We start from the raw sequence: 19,312 nt of genomic DNA on the forward strand, positions 1-19,312 counted from the left end.
GCACATGACACAAGTCGAGTGATTCGACAGCATTGAACGTTTCACGCTCCGTCGATACACAGTCGGAACGTCGTCAAGCATCCACCGCACTCGACGTGTCTTCGCCGCGAAGGCAAAGACGGCGCTTCCCAGCATCTGTGCAGATTTGACGAAGTGTTTGTCGGCTATCACGTGCAGTGATGTATTGGCTCCTCTCACTGGCGCGCTCCCCAACCGCCCAATAAGTTATCTCCGACTTTCCGGCGGTACTGACGTCCGAACTGCTTTTCTGGGCCGTCTGGCAGGCAGCAAGCAGAGATGATCATTTGAATCTTACACGTGGTTGCAGGGGTGTAGTTTCCTAGTCGGTTGGATGGATCCAGCCCCCCACCCCCAACCCCCTCCGCCAACGTTGGAAGAAGGTAGGCATAATCTGTGGTGGGTCCCATTTGTTGGCTGTTTTCGGGAAGGTTGGGCCATGTGTCGCGGCTCAGCCTGCCCACGCCTTTTCTTCTACTCATTTTGTGAAACTACGGCCCTACGTGGTCGTATTACCTCCTGCATCTCACCACACACGCACAGAAGTTCAAAGCTTTGTTCACATGGTGCACCTGGGTATTACTAAATGAGTCAAATGCTGACATAAATACATAAAACAAAGCTCGCACACTGCTCTTTAAAGTTGCTTTTAATCACAAGTCCCCCGTGGCACAGCGTCACGTGACTTTCACGTCCCGCTTTCAATGCTTCCACGTTTTTAGTGCTTTCGCCACACCTTCAGTGTTTCTGTGGGTTATGATGTTGGTACGTTCCTAGAATAGTTGCAAGCTGAGGTGGTGACGGTCATCGGTGAATCCGACATCTCCTACGGATCTGTAGCCGGGGACCAATGCACCACAGAGGCTCTTTGTGGGTGGCGGCAAATCTCGCAGCATCGTCAGAGTGCTGCGTACTGATATGTTCGTCTCCTGTGTGCTTAAGTGCATTCAGTTGCGGCAAACCATCGATAAATGGCACCAAGCGCATGGTCGATCCTGGAGATGAGCTGCTGCTAGACTTTGTTTTCCTCATCTCCCCCGAATTTTCAGGGATTTCAGGGATAAGCTGAGGAGCCCTTGACAGAAGCGATTCCTTGTGTCCCGATTTGGCCCGCTCCTAGACAGAATCCTGGCTACACCATTGTATCGCACCGAATCATTTTAAAGGGCGAACAAGACATGATAACTTTTTTACCGCAGCCATGGCCATGCACGTCTCTTCAGCGGTAGCGTGAAGCACGATTCCAGAGATTCGACGAGACGCTTTTGCGGTAGCCGTGATAAGAGCCATGCGACACTTCTGATGCTCCACATAGCTGGTCAGTCCTCTGGTGTGAGTTAGAGCGTGAAATGTGCGCTGAATCTAAAAAGTTCCCAATTCCACCTGTACTAAAGCTTTTAAGCTATGCAAAAAACAATTTCAAGCTTCTTCACATGGCAGGTAGAATTGATGCGGTGCAGACGCAGCCGGTAGTGCGACTCGTTCTATCAGGGGGCGATGCGGGCGCATGGACGGAACTTTATGTCGCTTTGAGAGGAAACGCCCCTCCTCCAATGCTGAGCTGCCCCCCCCCCTCCCCCCTTCCCCCCAAGAACACGTTAACCCAAATGCAGATATCATTGGAAAGTAGCGGCACGATTTTCTTTCTTTTTCAAATAGAGGTCAAATAGAGGCTCTCCTTTTCAAACAGAGGTCACCCAAGAACTTATCTCACGATGCACACCGTCCTTTCGTCGTCACCGTCATGTGACCGACAGCAGCGTTGTCTGAACTTACCAAATCTGCAAGTAGCGCACCAAATTTTCGACAGCATCTCTGATCAGTGGAGCCCCAGAATGCGAATGGATAGCAATAACGTGTTGTTTCCGAAAGGTCGCGTCATGTGGCACCAATGACGCTAGTTTACCTCCGGCTGTGCACAAGGCTCTACAGCACGCCTGTTGCTAGTCTAATAAGTTTGTTACCTTGCTTTGTTTTCTGTGCGCATACCTAACCTCTGTGCGCGTACCTAACCATTCCATACCATTCGTACCTAGCGTACCTAACCATTCGTACCTAACCATTCAGTGCCTTTCATCCGGCACGCAGTAATTGGTCGCTGGCGTGTTGTTGAAACCAAGGCTGTGAAAACAAAAGACCTTTCAGGCTCGCAAGGGAAGACAGAAGTCTTTTTGACATAATAAGAGGTGACCTTTGCGAAGTTCGAAGCCATTACTGTATTAGGGGTTGCCCAGAAATCACGCTGCGCATTTTCTATTCTTTTAACCCTCCTTTCCATCTTGCTTAAGCATTGATTACGCCGGAAGTCACCCTTCCCTTCAATGGCCACGCTGCGTTAAGCGTAACGTCTCAAGAAAATAACATCCGTTCAGGACCTAACTGAACTAGAGATGCGTAACAGATAACGGATGGGTCTCTTGTGATGAGTGGAAGCCAACGACATCCGGCCATAGGAACCGTTCGTAAGTTCAGTTACGCATGAAGGACCGCAGACGTGTAGCTGCAAATCACGCTAAAATATTGTAAAACAAATTAGCACCCTCAAGCCGGACGTTGTTGGCTACCTATCATGACAAGGAGCGCGTGCGTCATTTTCGCCGGATGGCTAGAGCCATAAGGGGTCATACGTGCGACACTTTTTGGGACGTTTCGGCTTACACAGGGCTCACAGGAGGACGGTGCTTTCCAGGCGGAACCACTGCATAACCAGGGAGGGAGAGGGTCGAACATAACACAACGATTCGTTACGTAATTTATGAACGGCGTGTGACGTTTCGTTTGTTTAAAAATGATTTAGTAGGATCCCCAGCAACATCTGAGCGTAGCAATACGCTATCTAAAACCTCCCTTCCCTCCCTTAGTACGCCTCTGTTGCGCTCTATCAAGCCCCCAACTTCCCCCCCCCCCCCCCCCTATGCATGACAGTGTTACGGACGCAACAAATAACGCTGTCATATATGTGATGAGGCACGCTCACCCACCACCTGGGCTCGCCTCTGCGCGGCGGCTCAACCTTGAGCGACTTTGACCGCGCGAACTGACGGGACGGCACGGAAAACCAGCCCAGTCTAAGAACGACTAAACGACTAAACTAACGACTAAGAACGCCAGTCGACTGTCATCTATCCGTTTTATTCTCCGTTTTGCTTCATCCTGCGTCCTCGCGGCAACTCGCTTGTTCGGGGCAGGCTGCGTGTGTCACTCATGAGTGGGCCGAGAGCCCCGTGGGAAGGGGGGCCTCGACCGGGTATCCGGCGCACATCGCGGGTCAAAGATCGGCGATTTGCACCCCCAGGCGCGTGCAAGCCTGCCCCACCGTTAACCACTTCCCTTCGTCCCATAGCCCTGAAATGATCATTTCTGGTCCAAAGGGCACTAATTTAAACAACCAAACCAGTCGACGGTAACCGGTGAGTGTGGACAATTACAACGCAAAGACAAGGTAAAATGTGAGGAATACGTGGTAGATGCAGCATCAAGCTGTTGATGTTGCGTCGTCAAGTTGGGTCGGAGACTGAGATCATCTGGGTGATGCCCACTGTTCTCAGGCGTCGGAGACTGAGATCATCAGGGTGATACCCTCAGTTCTAAGGTTCAGAGACTGAGATCATCTGGGTGATACCCCCCGTTCTCAAGCGTCGGAGACTGAAATCATTTGGATGATGTCCTCTGTTCTCAGGCGTCGGAGTCTGAGATCATCGGGGTGATGCCCTCTATTCTCAGGCGTCGGAGACTGAGATCATCTGGGTGATGCCCTCCGTTCTCAGGCGTCGGAGACTGAGATCATCTGGGTGATACCCTCAGTTCTAAGGTTCAGAGACTGAGATCATCTGGGTGATACCCCCCGTTCTCAAGCGTCGGAGACTGAAATCATTTGGATGATGTCCTCTGTTCTCAGGCGTCGGAGTCTGAGATCATCGGGGTGATGCCCTCTATTCTCAGGCGTCGGAGACTGAGATCATCTGGGTGATGCCCTCCGTTCTCAGGCGTCGGAGACTGAGATCATCTGGGTGATGCCCTCGGTTCTAAGGTTCAGAGGCTGAGATCATCCGGGTGATGCCCCTTGTTCTCAAGCGTCGGAGACTGAAATCATTTGGGTGATGTCGTCTGTTCTCAGGCGTCGGAGACTGAGATCATTTGGGTGATGCAGGTCGGCATCTTCGTGACGGACACCCTCTCGACGGTCATGGCGCTCACCATGCCAACCATCTACGGACTCTGGTCAGTACGGGCGCTCACCATACCAACCATCTACGGACTCTGGTCAGTTCAGGCCGGTCGAGGCCATGGCTCGGCTGGTTTTACATAAGCTAATTTGGGTTTTACCCCGAACTGCCAATTGAGCCATGCGTCGAGTTTTGCGTCATGCAGAAACTGGGGTTAACTATTGTCAGAAATGTAGCAGAATTTCATACCGTACTAACAACATGTAGCTGCTTTGCACACCATCGTTGAAATCGTATTTTACCCAATATCCAACTGATCGATGTTTTAGAGGGCGGCCTTCAGACCCGACACTGGTAGCAGATACCGCTGGTAGCTGGTACCGATACCGACGCACACTGATAGCAGGGACCGCGGATCCCCGCAAGAAAGGTCTGCCCGGTCTCATTTTCGTTTGCCGCGTGTGTCACTTGGGCAGTTAAGGATATGTTTACGTCTAACCGCTCTTGACAACGTGTGATCGTGATGATTGGGTTCAGAAAGCGACTTGCTAGAGCGTGGTTGCATCTTGAATTTGGTCTCTTGATAAGTGCGTTTTAAAAAGAGAACATCGTTCAGAATATACTGTTAGGTAGAATACACACACATGCTGCGAGCTGGAGCGGGCTTGAAAATTCAGAGAGAATTGCGAGTCCCTGCTTTTCTGTTACACTTCTGGTGCAGCGGCGGATGCTACGTTGATTTTTAAAGACTGCAGCAGAGCGCAGACTTTTTATTGAATGAATAACAACTGTCTTGGTCAAGAAAACGTTGGTTTTCAGGTTGCACTCACTGATGGAGGTCAAAGCTGAGAACACTAAAAGGCACTTATAAACGTAACTTAGAATACAGCACGATATCTAACAACACTTACGCCCCAAACGCTCCATATACCAGGCATATAACCGTTTCTCTCTCATCTTCTTTGTTCCAGGGGCTTGTCGTCGGATCTCGTGTACTGCATTTTGTTCCCACAACTCTGCATGGTAGTGCACTTCAAGCACCACTGCAACACCTGCGGCTCCTTGGCTGGCTACTTAATGGGGCTGCTGGTTCGGCTGTCCGGAGGGGAGGCCGTCATGCACATACCGCCTATGATATACTACCCAGGTAGGGCACACTACTGTGGTAGTGGCTGTAGTAGACAAAATGATAAGAGGCACGCTACGTTTGAACAATAAGTGTATCGTTGTTTCAAAACGTGCCGTAGTGTAATGCAGAATTTGAAGATGTTTGATACTCTTAGGCTGTATTGTCTGCCAGGGGCTTCACTACAGGCAACAAGATGGAAGAGCATACGTTGTTAAAGGTCCTTTCCCCTCGGCGCCCAAAACATAATGTTAAATTTGGCAGAACTGCACCACTGGCTGGTAGCGAGTACATTTGGCATTGGTGCAGCGCAGGTTAGCGCAGCTGTCATTGACATATGAGGTTGTTCTTGTTAGCATAAGTTTACAGAATTTAGCGAGGTTTCTCCCCTCCGCTCCGTTTTTGGCGGAGCACACGCTGTGAACTCTAGGCGAACAAAAACGTATAAGGCTTGCTAACAAATGTTACCAAACCCACAACTGTCTGGTGAGATGAGATATGGCTCGCCCAACTTGATGCCTTTCTCACCGGCACTGATTTGCGGAGCACGCCTGCCTAAGCCTCCGTTGCGTGGCTGCTTCCAGGTTATGACTACGAGAACAAGCGGCAGCTCTTTCCGTTCAGAACACTGGCTATGGTGATGTGCGGTATCACCGTCATCCTTGTCTCCCGCTTCACCAAATGAGCAATCCTGCGGAAGTCCCCCGCCACTCATGTGTGATCGCTTTGGTCCCAATGACATCATCGTCGTCCTTGTTTCCCGCTTCACCAAATGAGCAATCCTGCGGAAGCCCCCCGCCACGCATGTGTGATCGCTTTGGTCCCAATGACATCATCGGTGGTAAAATGACCAAAATCACTTCGCTAGACACGACGTTGCTGTCGATCTTGCACTGCCAAGGCCCCTGGCTTTCACAAAACGGAGGAGGATTGCGAGGAATTTGTGTAAAAATCTTCTGCGGTCACACACGTAATCAGCGCTCGTTCTGGCACAAAGATCGTTGGGCCTCAACTTTGTTCAAATTTCAGCTACAGATGCCATTGGGAGAAGGACACAGGGCGATGAAAAATAGCCATAACCTAATATTTAAGTACATTATCAATCCCATAGCTATGCCTGAAGAGAGCCTCTGGAATCGTGATCTTGACCCACTCTGTTTTTTGACGCTGTGGTGCTCCTGTCAACATGGATATTTATTTTGCAGAAGTTCAAAAGCGATAAAATGTAGATTGACCTGTATTTAAAGAACCGTCTGCAATATTGATATCAGCGGTAGTCTTTCCTGGCGAGGGCATTCCACAAAATTTTTATGGAGTTTTGAACTGAAATTGCCATATTGAAGATCATTCGGCGCAGTTCATAAATTCGGTGCCGTTCCTAGGACCTGAACTGCTGTAATGTTTGGGCTACGCAACCGCGAAGATGTGCAAACTACTTCGGGGAGACCATTTCCAGGCCACTCAGGCCTCCACGACGTCGGCGAAGACAAATATAGTTGTCGCGTCGTTCATACAAGGCGTTCGTGCGTTCCAGATGTAACGGCCGGCATTTGGCCGTTCTCCCTCACTCACTGTTGCGCAAGGTACGATGACGCAGTTAAACACAGACGAATTGAGAAGATCATTAACTAAATAGAGAAAATGTGTTGTTTAGAACAGTCCTTTCCGGTTAAAAGTACACAAAAAGTTATAAGTGAGCTTGATTCACCACTCTTGATGCTTGCTTTAATATGCCCAATTGTGCAGCACTTCCTGTAGCATAGCATGTAGCATGAGCTCAAAAGCAAGAACTATTTAGGTAGATAAAACATGATTTAGAACAATTGGACCATCAACGTCACCACACTTTTATAAGACCTCTAAGACCAGGACAGCAGTATATACCCGGTTCCCCCCTCCCCCCTTGTAATGTGTGAGATGCGCAGAACACCATCAGCGTAAGCGTAGTCGCATATGGAGCGCGACACTGGCTTGCCCATCCGTGGGCTGGAGGTACCCCAGTCGATGAAGCGGGCCCCGCCTACTTCCGGGGCATGACCAATCACAGCGAATTATCGATATCGTGATCGTCCGCGTCCGCGGACGGCGGGCATCCGGCGAGTCCCATAGAGATCTGTTATATCAGCTGATCGATTGCATAGAGAAGCTACGGGTTTTATCGGTGTCGATAACGGTATTGTGGATAATGATATGCAAGGTCATGGAAGGGCCCTCGGTATCAAATGTCATGTGGATTCCGCAGACTTGTGCAGTACCGCCTTTGGCTTTCTGTCGCTCAGAGGAGAAGTTAGGTGTTCGGTTGGGGGAGGGGGAGAGCTCACGCCCCCAACTTGTGCTCCAGCTCCTCTGCCCAATTTTGAGAAGAAAGCAGGCGAAACTTGGGGAAAATACGTTTCTTGGCGTGTTTAAAGACAGGCCTGCAGATGCATTATGGCGTATTTCGAGGCAGGCTGCGTCCTTTTCGCTGTTTAACCTCTGCCCCAACTCATTTTGCGAAGCTACGCCCGTGCCTTTATTGCTTATTTGACGGTGGACAAGGACAGTGTTGACGGCGAGATATCATATATTTAGTGGCCTTTGGAGAACAATACCAGGCGGGGTGGCAGCAAATGACAATGAAATGTATGACGCCATGCCAGTAGCGTAGCCGGGGGAAGGAAGGGGAAGGGGGGGGGGGCTTTTGGCTTTTATAGCCAGGAGAGGGGGGCAAGGCTTTTATAAGCCTTGGAGGTGGTAAGGGCTCCTTATGTCAAAGGTTCATATTGTTTTTGCTTATTAAAGACACCGGTATGGTTTCTGGGACACCAAAAGCATCGATACGGGATCCCGAGCCTGAAAATGTTCCCGAATCTAAAAACAAAGCTCTTATTTTGGTGACGAAGTGGCCCCTTTGGCAGAAAGGACACCCTCGCCGCGATTTTGTTACGTGGGCAAAATCATGGGTAGCCATTGCGCCAGACAGTGTAATTTTATGAGCTTTATCGTGTTGCACAAACTACCCGAAAGAGTAAAGTTATATGGCAACGTGGTAACTGCGAAAAGCAGCAGAGACTTGGCAACGAAGTCTTAAAGGATAACGAAGAACGTGGAAAACGAGTGTGTTGGCGTGCGGCAGCGACAGGAAACATGCATCTTACATGACATTCAATACTGCTGGCTCGTGGATCTTTAACATGCGCAATGACGAAATCTGCCGCACTACCGCCTTTTTAAAGGAGCGTTGAAATTCAAAACGTTCCCCAGCGAATCTTGTCACATCTCTACGAGGTGCGAGACATTGGCGCATAAAAAAGGCCTGGTCAGCTCCTGTGACTACTACACCAGGTTTACCTGCAAGTCTGGCAAACTCAGGCTGCGGTCACTCAGCACGCGGTTTGTCGCTTTGTTGCCTGCTTGTTTGTCGCAGTCGGACAATCGTACTGAACGGTGAGAGCGCAAGAGTGACGCGGCCAGTGTTGAAAATAGGAAAATGATCCGTAATATTGCCGCTGCTTTCGTCTTATCAACGGCAGGCGCCACTGCCGTTGTTTGTCACGCGCCATGAGACATGTATCAGACCAGGTAATCAGTGTTCTACACCGTCAGAAAGTGCGTTTTGAGTGCGTTCTCCATAGGCATATTATGACAGGGGGGGGGGGGGGGGGGGCGCAAGGAACGATTTTGGAGTGGGCAGAATGGATGGTCATGTGGTCCCTGCAATTTTCAGTGCTGTGGATTAGATTGGAACATGTGGCTTGTACTTCCTCCTGTCAACGCAGCGCAATCGGGCTTACGGGGATTTCACCGGCGCATTGGTCACTCCCCGTCAGCTTCCAGGTCCCCCCCCCCCCCCCCACCGAATTCATCATAAAACTCTGACTTGACCATGCTGATTTAAACAGGAAGCTATCCCTGAGTCTTTCCACCCGAGCACGCATCAGCTGAAGAACCCGAACATACTGGCGGATACCAAAGAAAAAAATCGACGTTTTTTTGCGAAAAATCTACTTACTGCAAATCAGTTCAAATTCGTCGCACGGTACAACCGAGTGGGACTAAAAATGCCACAGCGGGGCGTGCACTGATGTGCAGGACGCACAGGATGCGGAGGACTTCTGCTGCATCCCAGACGTACATCTGCGTGCAGCAATAGCCGCTGAACACGTGGCTTTATGCGTTCGTGATTTGCAACCACGTTGGATTGGCCCTCGTCAGTCGAGAGGGGGGGGGGGGGGGGACAGGGCTTACGTCCTTAAGGTGATCTCGAAAATAATACATACTAAAGCCACGAGAAAAACGGCATCGGATGGTGTATGCAGATCATGTTTTTAAACATCAGTGCATGTTGCGTTGGACAGGTGGGGTGTGAGTGGATGCCAATAACCGAATACCGCGTGCTGTAGAAAGTTTTTGTAGGTTGGAACGCCCACTCGCCTTCTAAAACATGAAAATGCACCGCAGATTCAACAAAAGATCCGAAGTGTAGATGGTTTCCGAACAAGATATAAAAAAACAGCCCCTACGCGACGTACAGGGGCTTCTGTCTACAACGGTCCTCGTGACCAGATTTGGCCCCTGCTGGCTGCAATCCTGGCCTCGCCACCGATAACGATAGATAGTTCAGTCCCCTTCTATCCCCAGAATCTACGGCTGGAAAGGCCATAGAAAAAATGTTAAAAAATTTCGCCCTTCGTTCACTTGGGTATGCACTGATCCGTTTAGTGAACTTATGTACGAACTGTCAAACCAGGTCACAGTGGGAAGTCGTGTACCCAAAGGCCCCACCGCGTCATCTCAGTATATATTTATTTCTCTCATTCACTGACACGTATAAACAGCTATACGATGCCGTTCTCTCCACGTTCGAAAACATAGTCTCGAAGAAAGGGTCCAAATTTCCAACTTAACCACGTTCACCTTTCGTACGCATGTCGACAAACGTTGGTGCACCCCATCTTCTGGCGAGCTTAAAAGGTTAGTGTTGAGGCCCACCCTACCACGACGGCAAACCAGACGCCGCATCCTATCAAATGCACCGAATGCCGATTTGACAGAAGAGTCTTGGTAATCGTTTGTGAGAACCTCGCCTCATACACCGCCGGTGTGTCAGTGCTTAAGAATTTTGATTACAGATGGCGGACACTGTCCGTATAGGTGGCGCTGCTGCCCACTTGCCAAGCTGGCGGAGCCAGTTCCTCACCAAAGCCAGTTTAGCGCCACCTTGGTTTTACCACCGACATGATGGAGACTCACTGACTGCCACGCGGTCAAAACGGACCGGATCCAGAGGCTTTTTCAGACGCAGCCGCCAGCGACACACATCTGGCACCCAGAGGGCCTGTGGTCACTGTATCCCGTATTAGATGCGCCCCGCATCCAGCTCGGGTCATTGGTGCAGCTTCCCCGGCGGTTGGCAAAACTGGAGACAAACCCGTCTGTTGGCGCGCTTTGGGAATAAGTTGGGTCCTCTCCCACTGTTCAGCCCCCCCCCCCCAAGTTTGGGATTACGCCCCTGGCCCAAACCACACCATATAAGCGAACCATATAAGCGAAGCCGAGCCGAAATCGCCTATTTCTGGAGCATGCGACTCGGCACACACCACCATCAAGCCACGCACGGTGCGCCCTGCTTGGAGGCACTCAATCTGTCAAGCTGAGGGGTCATTCATTTTGTCTTATGAGCCACTTTTCCATCCAGTACGTTCAGGACCGAGGTTAACTTTCCGAAAGCTTTAAGTCCGACCTCTCCCTCCCCGCTCACTGGCGCCGCCGGACACCATCATTACCGCAGCGGCCACTCACCTGCTATCGGAATCCGGGTCCGCCTTCAACGACGCGCTGCCGAAGTGGACAGCGATCCGGCGACAGCCTCCGTGCGAGCAACGCGTACTTCGATTCTGACCCCTCGCCGAAGCAGCGCGCGACAGCGCGCCCAAGACCTAACGCTCCTTTGAGTTCCGCTGTCTCATCGATGCCAACGTACTGTGATCACATTCCATCTCGGCGCCGCCTGAACCAACCAGAGCCCCCCCCCCCCCCCCGCCGAGCTACGACAGAAATTGTCGAGACGGTGAAGGCCTGGACTCTTACTTCAATTATCCTGATTGTCGTTCGTTGATATCAACGCAGACTTCCGCCTTCCGCTAGCAGAGCACGTTCGCCGCGCTTCAACCGCCTACTGAGGCCAGCAATGGTCAAAACAGAGATCGGAGACCATTTCGCGACGACACGCCTTACGACCTAATCTAACCTGTAAGACAGGGCTGCCAAATGTGGCAAATCGAGCCACTGTGCAGTCTGGCCAAAAGACAGGGCCGCCAGGGTGTGACAAATTGAGCCGCTGTGCAATCAGGTCAAGGGAACCGACGTGGACGCCCTGTGTGGTAACCAGGTGGCTACTGCCTACCGCCCCCAGCAGCCGGCGAGCGACGGGGACCGAACTTCGAGCAATCAGAAATGGCAGCACATGCGCCGAAGACAAAACGATGATCAGAACACGAATGCACTCGTGCCGCTGGGTATCTCCTACGTCTGCCCCCCCCCCCCCCCCCCCTCAACAGATTAAGGGCTGCTGAAAGTGATCTACATTCAACACACCAAGGAAAATATTTTGAACAATGTTTTCACTTAAGCATTGGCTATATTGAGAAGACCTGTTACATAGAGGGAATGTGTCTGAAACTTTTAGAACATGTTTCCCAAATAGCCAATACTCAGATGGCAGCCAGTTGACCGTTACCTACTGATATACTCAAGGAAACTAATTGCACATAGCAACACCAGACTAATCCCAAAAAACAGGACCACAAATGCCATTAATACTGATGCATCATGGAGTCACAGCAGAACTTCTGAAGTGTGGTGGCAATATAGGGTGGCAATACATCCATCTTCTAAGCAGTCTACAATGATATGCCAGTTTCAGAGCCAAGCAGCACAATCTATCCATTGCCAGTCTGCACGCTCAAATGACCCAAGCAATGGGAGACAGCAGAACTAGAGCCAGTGTACTGCATGTTGTGGTGCCAGCTTTAATTTTGATTCAGTGTGCCAAGCACAGGCCAAGCAAGATCTGGCCACCAGAGTTGGTATTGGACTTAACCCAACCTTGCATCAAACAGCTGAGCAGCTGCTTCCAGGTTGTCCTCTTCAAAACTGGAGGTAGCAGAAGTCAAGAGCATTTAAGCATTTCCATACATACATTCATCATCCATTCAAACTGCTTATTGCACACTGTATGCCTGCACTTCTGCAAGCCCTTACAAAAGTGCGAGAGCATAACCCCCCAGGTCAACACACAAACACATTCTCTTACATTGTATTACACACAACCATCACAATACAAATATCACAGCCAGTGCTGCACTTCACCAGTAACTGAATATCTCATTGAGAGCCCCATGCTTACCAAAACTTTGACAATAGAGCAAATAGCTCCCTCTGAAGGGCAAACATGTGACTTTCAAAGTGAGAGCATCCATGACCGGTCACCTCGGGGATACTACCTCTGTCCGTCCGTCATCCTCTGAGGTAGCAGGCATGGGCGAGCTGGAAAGAACATGGCCAACCATTATCCAGAAAAGGGAAGTCTGGGCAAAAACAAGTCAAATTTCCTAGTAGTGGTACTGAATGCTCAGCTTGTTTATGAAATCACAAGGCTGCACATAGAGCAATGAAAGTTCATTTTCAGTGAATGCACATGGGGTCACTAATACCAACCTGTTATAAATATGATGGTTCCATGGCAGCTTGCATGGAGATGTGCTGATAACCTCAGCAGCCATCAACCTAGAATAAGAGCATATGGCTAAAAACCAGACACAGTCACATAAATTCCTAACAGTCACTGGCACGGCTTGCTTCACAAAGCATTGAACCTGTCATCTGCACAGGTCACCACCCACAATGCGAACACATGTTCATGAGTGCCTCAAGCACACATTCACACCTTTCAGGATACCAGAATTGCCATGCCTGGCACCCTGACCTCCACATGTCATAGCCTGAACAGCACTCAGTCAGTAATCTTGCTTTCCAATTAGTTCACACACACCTCCAGCAGGTGCAGAGTTCTTTTCAAACACAGACTTCAAGATTTCATCCAGGGCAGGCAGGGCAGGGGCAGAGCGGTTCAGCAGTGCACTCCGCAGGAAGGCAATCTCCTCTTCAGCAGCCTGCAATCTACCCTGCAAGATCTTGGTTAGTGTTGTCCAGCTGCCTGTTTTCACTGGCAAGAGCTTCACACCTCTCATTCAAGTTCTTCAGCTCTTCCTTTTTCCTGTCTCTATTGATTTTGGCATTTATTGCATTTAGCCTACAGCGCTCCATTTCAGGGTTCTTGCATGGAGCTTCTTGATACCTCTTCATCTTCTTGGTAGTTTTGAAGTAGATAGAGTCAGACACTGAATCAACCACATCAGAGGAGCATCTCCTTTTTGAAGCCCTTCTGTCAGCACTGGCCACAGATTTGTTCTTCTGTTGGGGTTTGCAATCCGGAACATGCGGTTTGTGCAGCACTTTCAGCCTCCGTCTCCTAGGCACTTCAGTGCTGGCAGCCACTGTGCTCATCTCAGGAGATGATGTCTGAGATATTTCTGATGACTGCAGCATCTCTGGACCCATCTCAGCAGGAGACCTCTTGCAGAAAGCTGAAAGAGAAACTGGTGACGTAACAACTGCATCTTCTGAGCAGGCACGTTTGCTGGCATCTGCCTGGAGATCATCATCCATGACCAGTGCATTCAAAGTCTTTTCTGGAGAGCCCACATCCTTCAACATTTTCTGCTCAGGCTCTGGACTGTGATAAATAGCAACAGTACAAGATGCTACAGCCTCCTTCAGCTCATTCAAGGTGTGCATAGTTGGGCTGGCCAGCACACTATACATACACGGGTCACTGACGGACGAGGGGAAGAGTGATGTCTGTTCGTCGTCTTCATTCTCGGGACAATCCAGCTCTGAAGCAAACTGGTCGTCGCTGAACCGAAGAAACTCCAACTCGTCAAAGAGCCTGGTGTCAGGAAAAACGTCCCCCATGGCGAAGAGTCTCCTGGATGCAGTTTACAGCAGCTTACCGGCTATAAGACGTAGAGCTCGGCCCGACGAATGCAGTCGCACGCGACCAACGCAACCACGCCCGCCGTCTGCCCTCCGTGTGGTGGAAATAGATCCCGATTTCGATTATAAGCCACGTGCGGATGACTACATGACGTCATAAAATCCAGGCCACCTATTGGCTATCGCGTCGTCTAGGACCGTACAACAGCAGCATTTCCTCGCGTAAAAGTAGTACCCTGGCGGGCAGGCGGAAACGTTTCAGAAACGTTTCAGTGACTTTGACATATTTGGCGCAGTGGGGCAATTGTGAAGCATTTCTCCAACGTGTTACGTGCCAAGGGGCTTTGTATGCAAGCATTGCTGCCTAAGTTTTCAGATGGAACGTTCTGTAAGAAAAGAAAGAGCATTTAACTAACTGTGGCAGTTTTGAATCGAGGTGGGATTTGTCGGTCGGTTACTCCACGTGCTTCGCCTTCTTCGATTTACCGATGTATTTTGATGAGACCCCGTGTGGGGCGTAATACGAGTTATTGTATGTTTATTTTTATTATACATTATTTTGTTATATATTTAAGATGCATTCTCCATAATCATTTGAAAATGGAGGACGCAGCGAATTACGGGCAGGGGTGGGCAATGGCGGGACGGGGAAGGCCAATTTCCCATGCACTGCTCCCCAATCATGATCAAAATATCAAACATCTCTACACTTCCCGCGAGGCCTTTTTTAATGAATGGCGGCATTGTTTATACCTCTCCCCAATCCGGCGACCTCCCCCCCCCCCCCCCCCCCCCCACAAGGCGACGTCCTGGATCTGCCCTCGGTCTCACATGAGATGGTGGATGGCAGTAATCAGAATCTGGGTCGCCAAGGCATCAGTGGCACGGCCCGGACACGAGCCCGGAGCTCGGTGACGTCACGCCGATTTTTAGCTGCGTCGGAAGCCATCGATGGCTGAACACGAAAAATCTGGGCTGAAAGGGGGCAATCTGGGCCTTTCTTGGATGCGCCCCTGAGCCATGCCAGGATTAGCGACGAGTGGGGAACAATTGGAACGCTTTTCGGCCCCGTTTGCAGTACTTACACCCTCTGCACATACATATACATAGGACACGATCCCTAACAGCAGCGGTATAGTTCCCTTTTTCTCCTTCCTCAAATTCCTATTTACTAGGCTACAGCCCCCCCCCTCCCCCTCCCCAGTGGTGTAGGCATGGTGGGGGTACAGGGGACACGTGTCTCCCCCCTTTGGGTCCCGATTTGAGAGATCGAAAGACCCAAAGGATTGGTTGGAAATCGTATTAAGGGGGCCTGGCCCGCGAGACTGGGTCCGAAAATGCCAGTCAGAGGGCTTTTCGCGCCGGTTGGGGTCCCTGAGTCGATGAGGACCTATATGCCGGTCAGGCACCAACAAAACCGAACATTTAGCTCCGTGTCGGTCCGGGCCTGAGAGCCCATTTACCGGCAGTGACAAGACGGGAGCCCGCGATTTACATTGGCAGGGGCCTCTGAGTCAATGAGCCCCATCACAACTTCCCACCCCAACCCCGACCCACTCCTTGTCGACAAGGAGCCCCCCCCCCCTCCTCCCTGGGACCCGCAATGCGTGGCAGGGGTCCTGTGTTGGCGAGGGGCCTGTGTTAGCAAGGGGCCTGTATCGGCAAGGGACCTGCGTTGGCACGTGTCCTATGTTGGCAAGTGTGCTGTGCTGGCAACGGGCCTGTGTTGACAGCGGGCCTGTGTGACAAGTGGCCTACGTTGGAAAAAGGCTTATTTTGGCAAAGGAGTCAGGCTGGGGCATTGTTCAAGGGGTAGCGGGAGGGGCCGAATGGTCCCTCGCGACCGACGACCGAGGGCCATATGGAAAGCTGTTGGGCCCGAAAGGTCAGGTCAGGTCAGTCAAGGAAAGGTCAACTGCAAGTCAATCAAGGAACTCGGCCCGGAGGGCTGTGTCCTCAGATGACGGTCTGAGGGGTTATTGTGCTGACTGAGGTCCCGTGGGACAATGAGGATGTCAGTTGGTCGGTTGGTCGATCGGTTGTCCCGGGCTGCCCACTTCCCAAGCAAGGACACGGTCGGGACCCGCAGTTTGATTTGGCCGGGTCCCCTGCAATAATGAGGGACCCCTGTGGCGTTCAGGGGTCCGCACTGGCTAACAGGGTGTCCTATGTAGGCAAGGGGAACATTTGCTGGGCAGGGACAGGCACGGAACCCCGAATGCCAGAGTGCTTCTTGCGTCGATCGGGCCCTCTGATACTGAAAGAAGATATGAAAACTTATGGTCAGAGTCCATAATCAGACAATGGAAGGACACTGTCAGTCAGGACCCCCAATATCGAGCAGGGGGCTCCGCACCCCATTTAGGCCAACGGCCCGCCAAGCCTAAATGGAGACTCAAATGCCAATTTTAGGATTAGCTGCGGCGGTGAGGGATCCTGTTGCATCAATGAAAGCTCCTGCGTCGATCCGGGGTCAACTGCCCGGGCCAGAGGGCTTCCTGCGTCAGGGGGAGGACAAATCTGTTATGTATTTATCTTGGGCTTCCGGATTGACCAGGGGACTCCACCACCCTGAGGGCAGCCCGCGCTGGGGCGGAATGATCCTTCAGCCATCGAGCGAGAACGATATTATGCCCCCTAGCGTGCTACCCACGGGCCCCTCGCCAGGGAAAAGGTTAGGGTCTCAAAGTATTGTAGAGTGGATCAAAATGAGGTAAGAATGAAACAGATTAACCCATGTTTGCCTGAGAAGATCATCCCTTTGCAGAACCGATCAATGAAGCTATTCGCACAGCAAAGTTTTGAGCCTGCGCGCTCAGTTTCAGGAGGAAGAGCACCGGTAGCCTGTATTGGGTTTTCCGTAAAACTCAACGTCGGTAGTCGCTGAAGATGACACCAGGCGGTGAGCGCGAGGCGCGCAGAAACAACCGTCCTGAAAGCATTCCAAGTAAAGTCGTGCCATTCAAAGTTTGGACTGGGGGCGTTCAATTCACTTTCATAATTTATAGGTGTCTTTTGAACAGATGGACAGTTGGAGCAGCATGAATAACAAAGATTCTATGCGTGCTCTTCCAGCTTCACCACCAGTTTCCAGCACGAGTATACGGTACCGCAAATCCTAATCCATTCGCATTGAAGCCTCTCGTACTGAAGCCTTTTAGTCAAACTGAAGTGTTGAGAAAGTTCGGGTGGCACGTGGGAAGAGCACGCACGTACAGGCGAGCCAGTGATTTTAGTGGCTTCAGGCGTGCCAGTCGGTGGTTTCGACAGACCGATACCAAATGTTGTTCCGACGAGGGTGAATACTCGCTGCCATCTGTATTACAATAAAACCAAGTCAGCACAACGTGAGGCGTTTTCCACCGTCCTCGGAGCGGGACATGCCCCCTCGAATCCATTTTGATCCAGAGACGTTCCAGATGATCCAGAGGCGAACCACTAAGGGCGAGTTGGGGGCAAAACGATGCACCCCCTTCGTTTTCCTGGAGCGCGTTTCCGGCGAGACGGCCGCAGAAAGCCTGCGGCTGTGGTGGCGCCCGCACCAGGTCACTGCATGTTTGCATCTGGCGGATGGGCGCCGTCACCGTCCACGACCATGGTCAGCCAGCCGAGCCGAGCTCGGAGCCCGCAGGGGTTGGGCAGGCCCCCCTCCCCCACCGGAAAGGGGGCAGGAGAGTGAGGGCCACGGGACGGCCGTGGTGGGTAAGGAGGCGGTAAAAAATGGTCGCCCGGCGGTGGCACGAAGGCCACCGTGGCTACCCCGTACGACGACGCCAGATTGGACGGAGGGGGGGGGGGGGGGATCCGTCTACCGTCTATCTACCGTCCGACGTCAGGTAACCGGGGCCATGGGAGACGCGACGTGATGAGGCGTCGGGCAGCTGATGGCCGGCTGATGACGCGGTGGCCCTTCTCTCTCTCTCTCTCTTGCTCTCTCTGTCTTTCCTCTGTCTTCTCCTAGACTTACATTGATAGTCTTGGAGTACTGTGTGGGACTTGGTACCAGCAAGGCCAGACGACCAGGTGCCGACTTAAATAAATTCGCAGTGGTACCCGGAGCAGGTGTATTGAAATATGATAATATTTCGGAGCACGTTGGTTAGAATAAGCCAAAATAATCATATACGAGGTTCTCACACCCAATCTCACAGTTCAGACGTCAGCGTGTCACATTTGAGATCGATTCCGGAAAAGGCGTCGTTGACCGCTTCCTGGTCTGGTACTGACGCGTCCGTTGGCCGGACGACGTTTAACGTCTCGATTGCTCTGCAGACGGTACTTCTCACTGTGCAGTTACGCTTTGCAATTCGTTTCACACGCGACCTGCCCTGGCCTGACCTTAAAATGACGGAGATAACCCTTGAGAACATTCTGAGACGGTTGAATCCATGGTTTTGGCACGAGAGCGTTGCCGCACACATCGACACGCAGTTTAACAGCATATTTAGGTGTTTTTTCCAGAACGTGCTCCCAGGACGTGACGTTTCTACGGCGTCAGGTCGCCGGAATCGGGGACCCGATCCCGATTCGACGCCGCTTCTCAGCGTTCTGTAAGTTGGGCGTGCTCCGACTTCCGTGTTATTTGGTGAAGAATGATAAATTGGAATGATATTGTGATACGGAAGTAAAACCACGCAATCTCAAATGCCCTGTTCGCGAATATCTTGAGAACCTTGGTAAACATATAAAACTAAGATGAAAACCTTAAATAAGCGGCTGCTTCTTGCTAGCAGTTAACTGGTCGTGGGTAAGTGGCTTCTGATGAAGGTCAAAAGTCTCTAAGGTCTTAAACCGTATAGAAGTACAAAAACTTTATATAAACCACACCGTCGAAGGGCGAAACATCCAGTTAAAAGCGCAGGGAAGTAACTGTCTACAAAATATACTGACCCCAACTAACAAATACCATCTCAAGCACCCAACACCATACGTCATTGTGCCACCAACAATTCACTAGAAATCCGGC

The 19,312-nt window shown here is 51.1% G+C and overlaps 1 protein-coding gene and 1 long non-coding RNA gene across 2 annotated transcripts; one reads left to right on the top strand and one right to left on the bottom strand.

Moving 5' to 3' along the window:
- Nucleotides 1-4,162: 4,162 nt before the first annotated feature.
- Nucleotides 4,163-5,995, top strand: LOC119104764 (high-affinity choline transporter 1-like). The gene is made up of 3 exons (XM_037228484.1): nt 4,163-4,239; nt 5,156-5,331; nt 5,895-5,995. Exons 1-3 carry the CDS (start codon nt 4,163-4,165, stop codon nt 5,993-5,995), a joined length of 354 nt encoding a protein of 117 aa, XP_037084379.1.
- A 6,596-nt stretch (nt 5,996-12,591) lies between these two features.
- LOC119104618 (uncharacterized) lies at nt 12,592-14,441 on the bottom strand. Its single transcript, XR_005094974.1, has 4 exons — nt 14,364-14,441; nt 13,343-13,937; nt 13,009-13,077; nt 12,592-12,837 (listed from the first exon to the last, which is right to left on the bottom strand). It is a non-coding gene; the product is annotated as an uncharacterized LOC119104618 (long non-coding RNA).
- Nucleotides 14,442-19,312: the final 4,871 nt, after the last annotated feature.

The sequence above is a fragment of the Pollicipes pollicipes genome, unplaced genomic scaffold (assembly GCF_011947565.3).
Source record: "Pollicipes pollicipes isolate AB1234 unplaced genomic scaffold, Ppol_2.1 Scaffold_6052;HRSCAF=7182_pilon_pilon_pilon, whole genome shotgun sequence".
Taxonomy (NCBI): domain Eukaryota; kingdom Metazoa; phylum Arthropoda; class Thecostraca; order Pollicipedomorpha; family Pollicipedidae; genus Pollicipes; species Pollicipes pollicipes.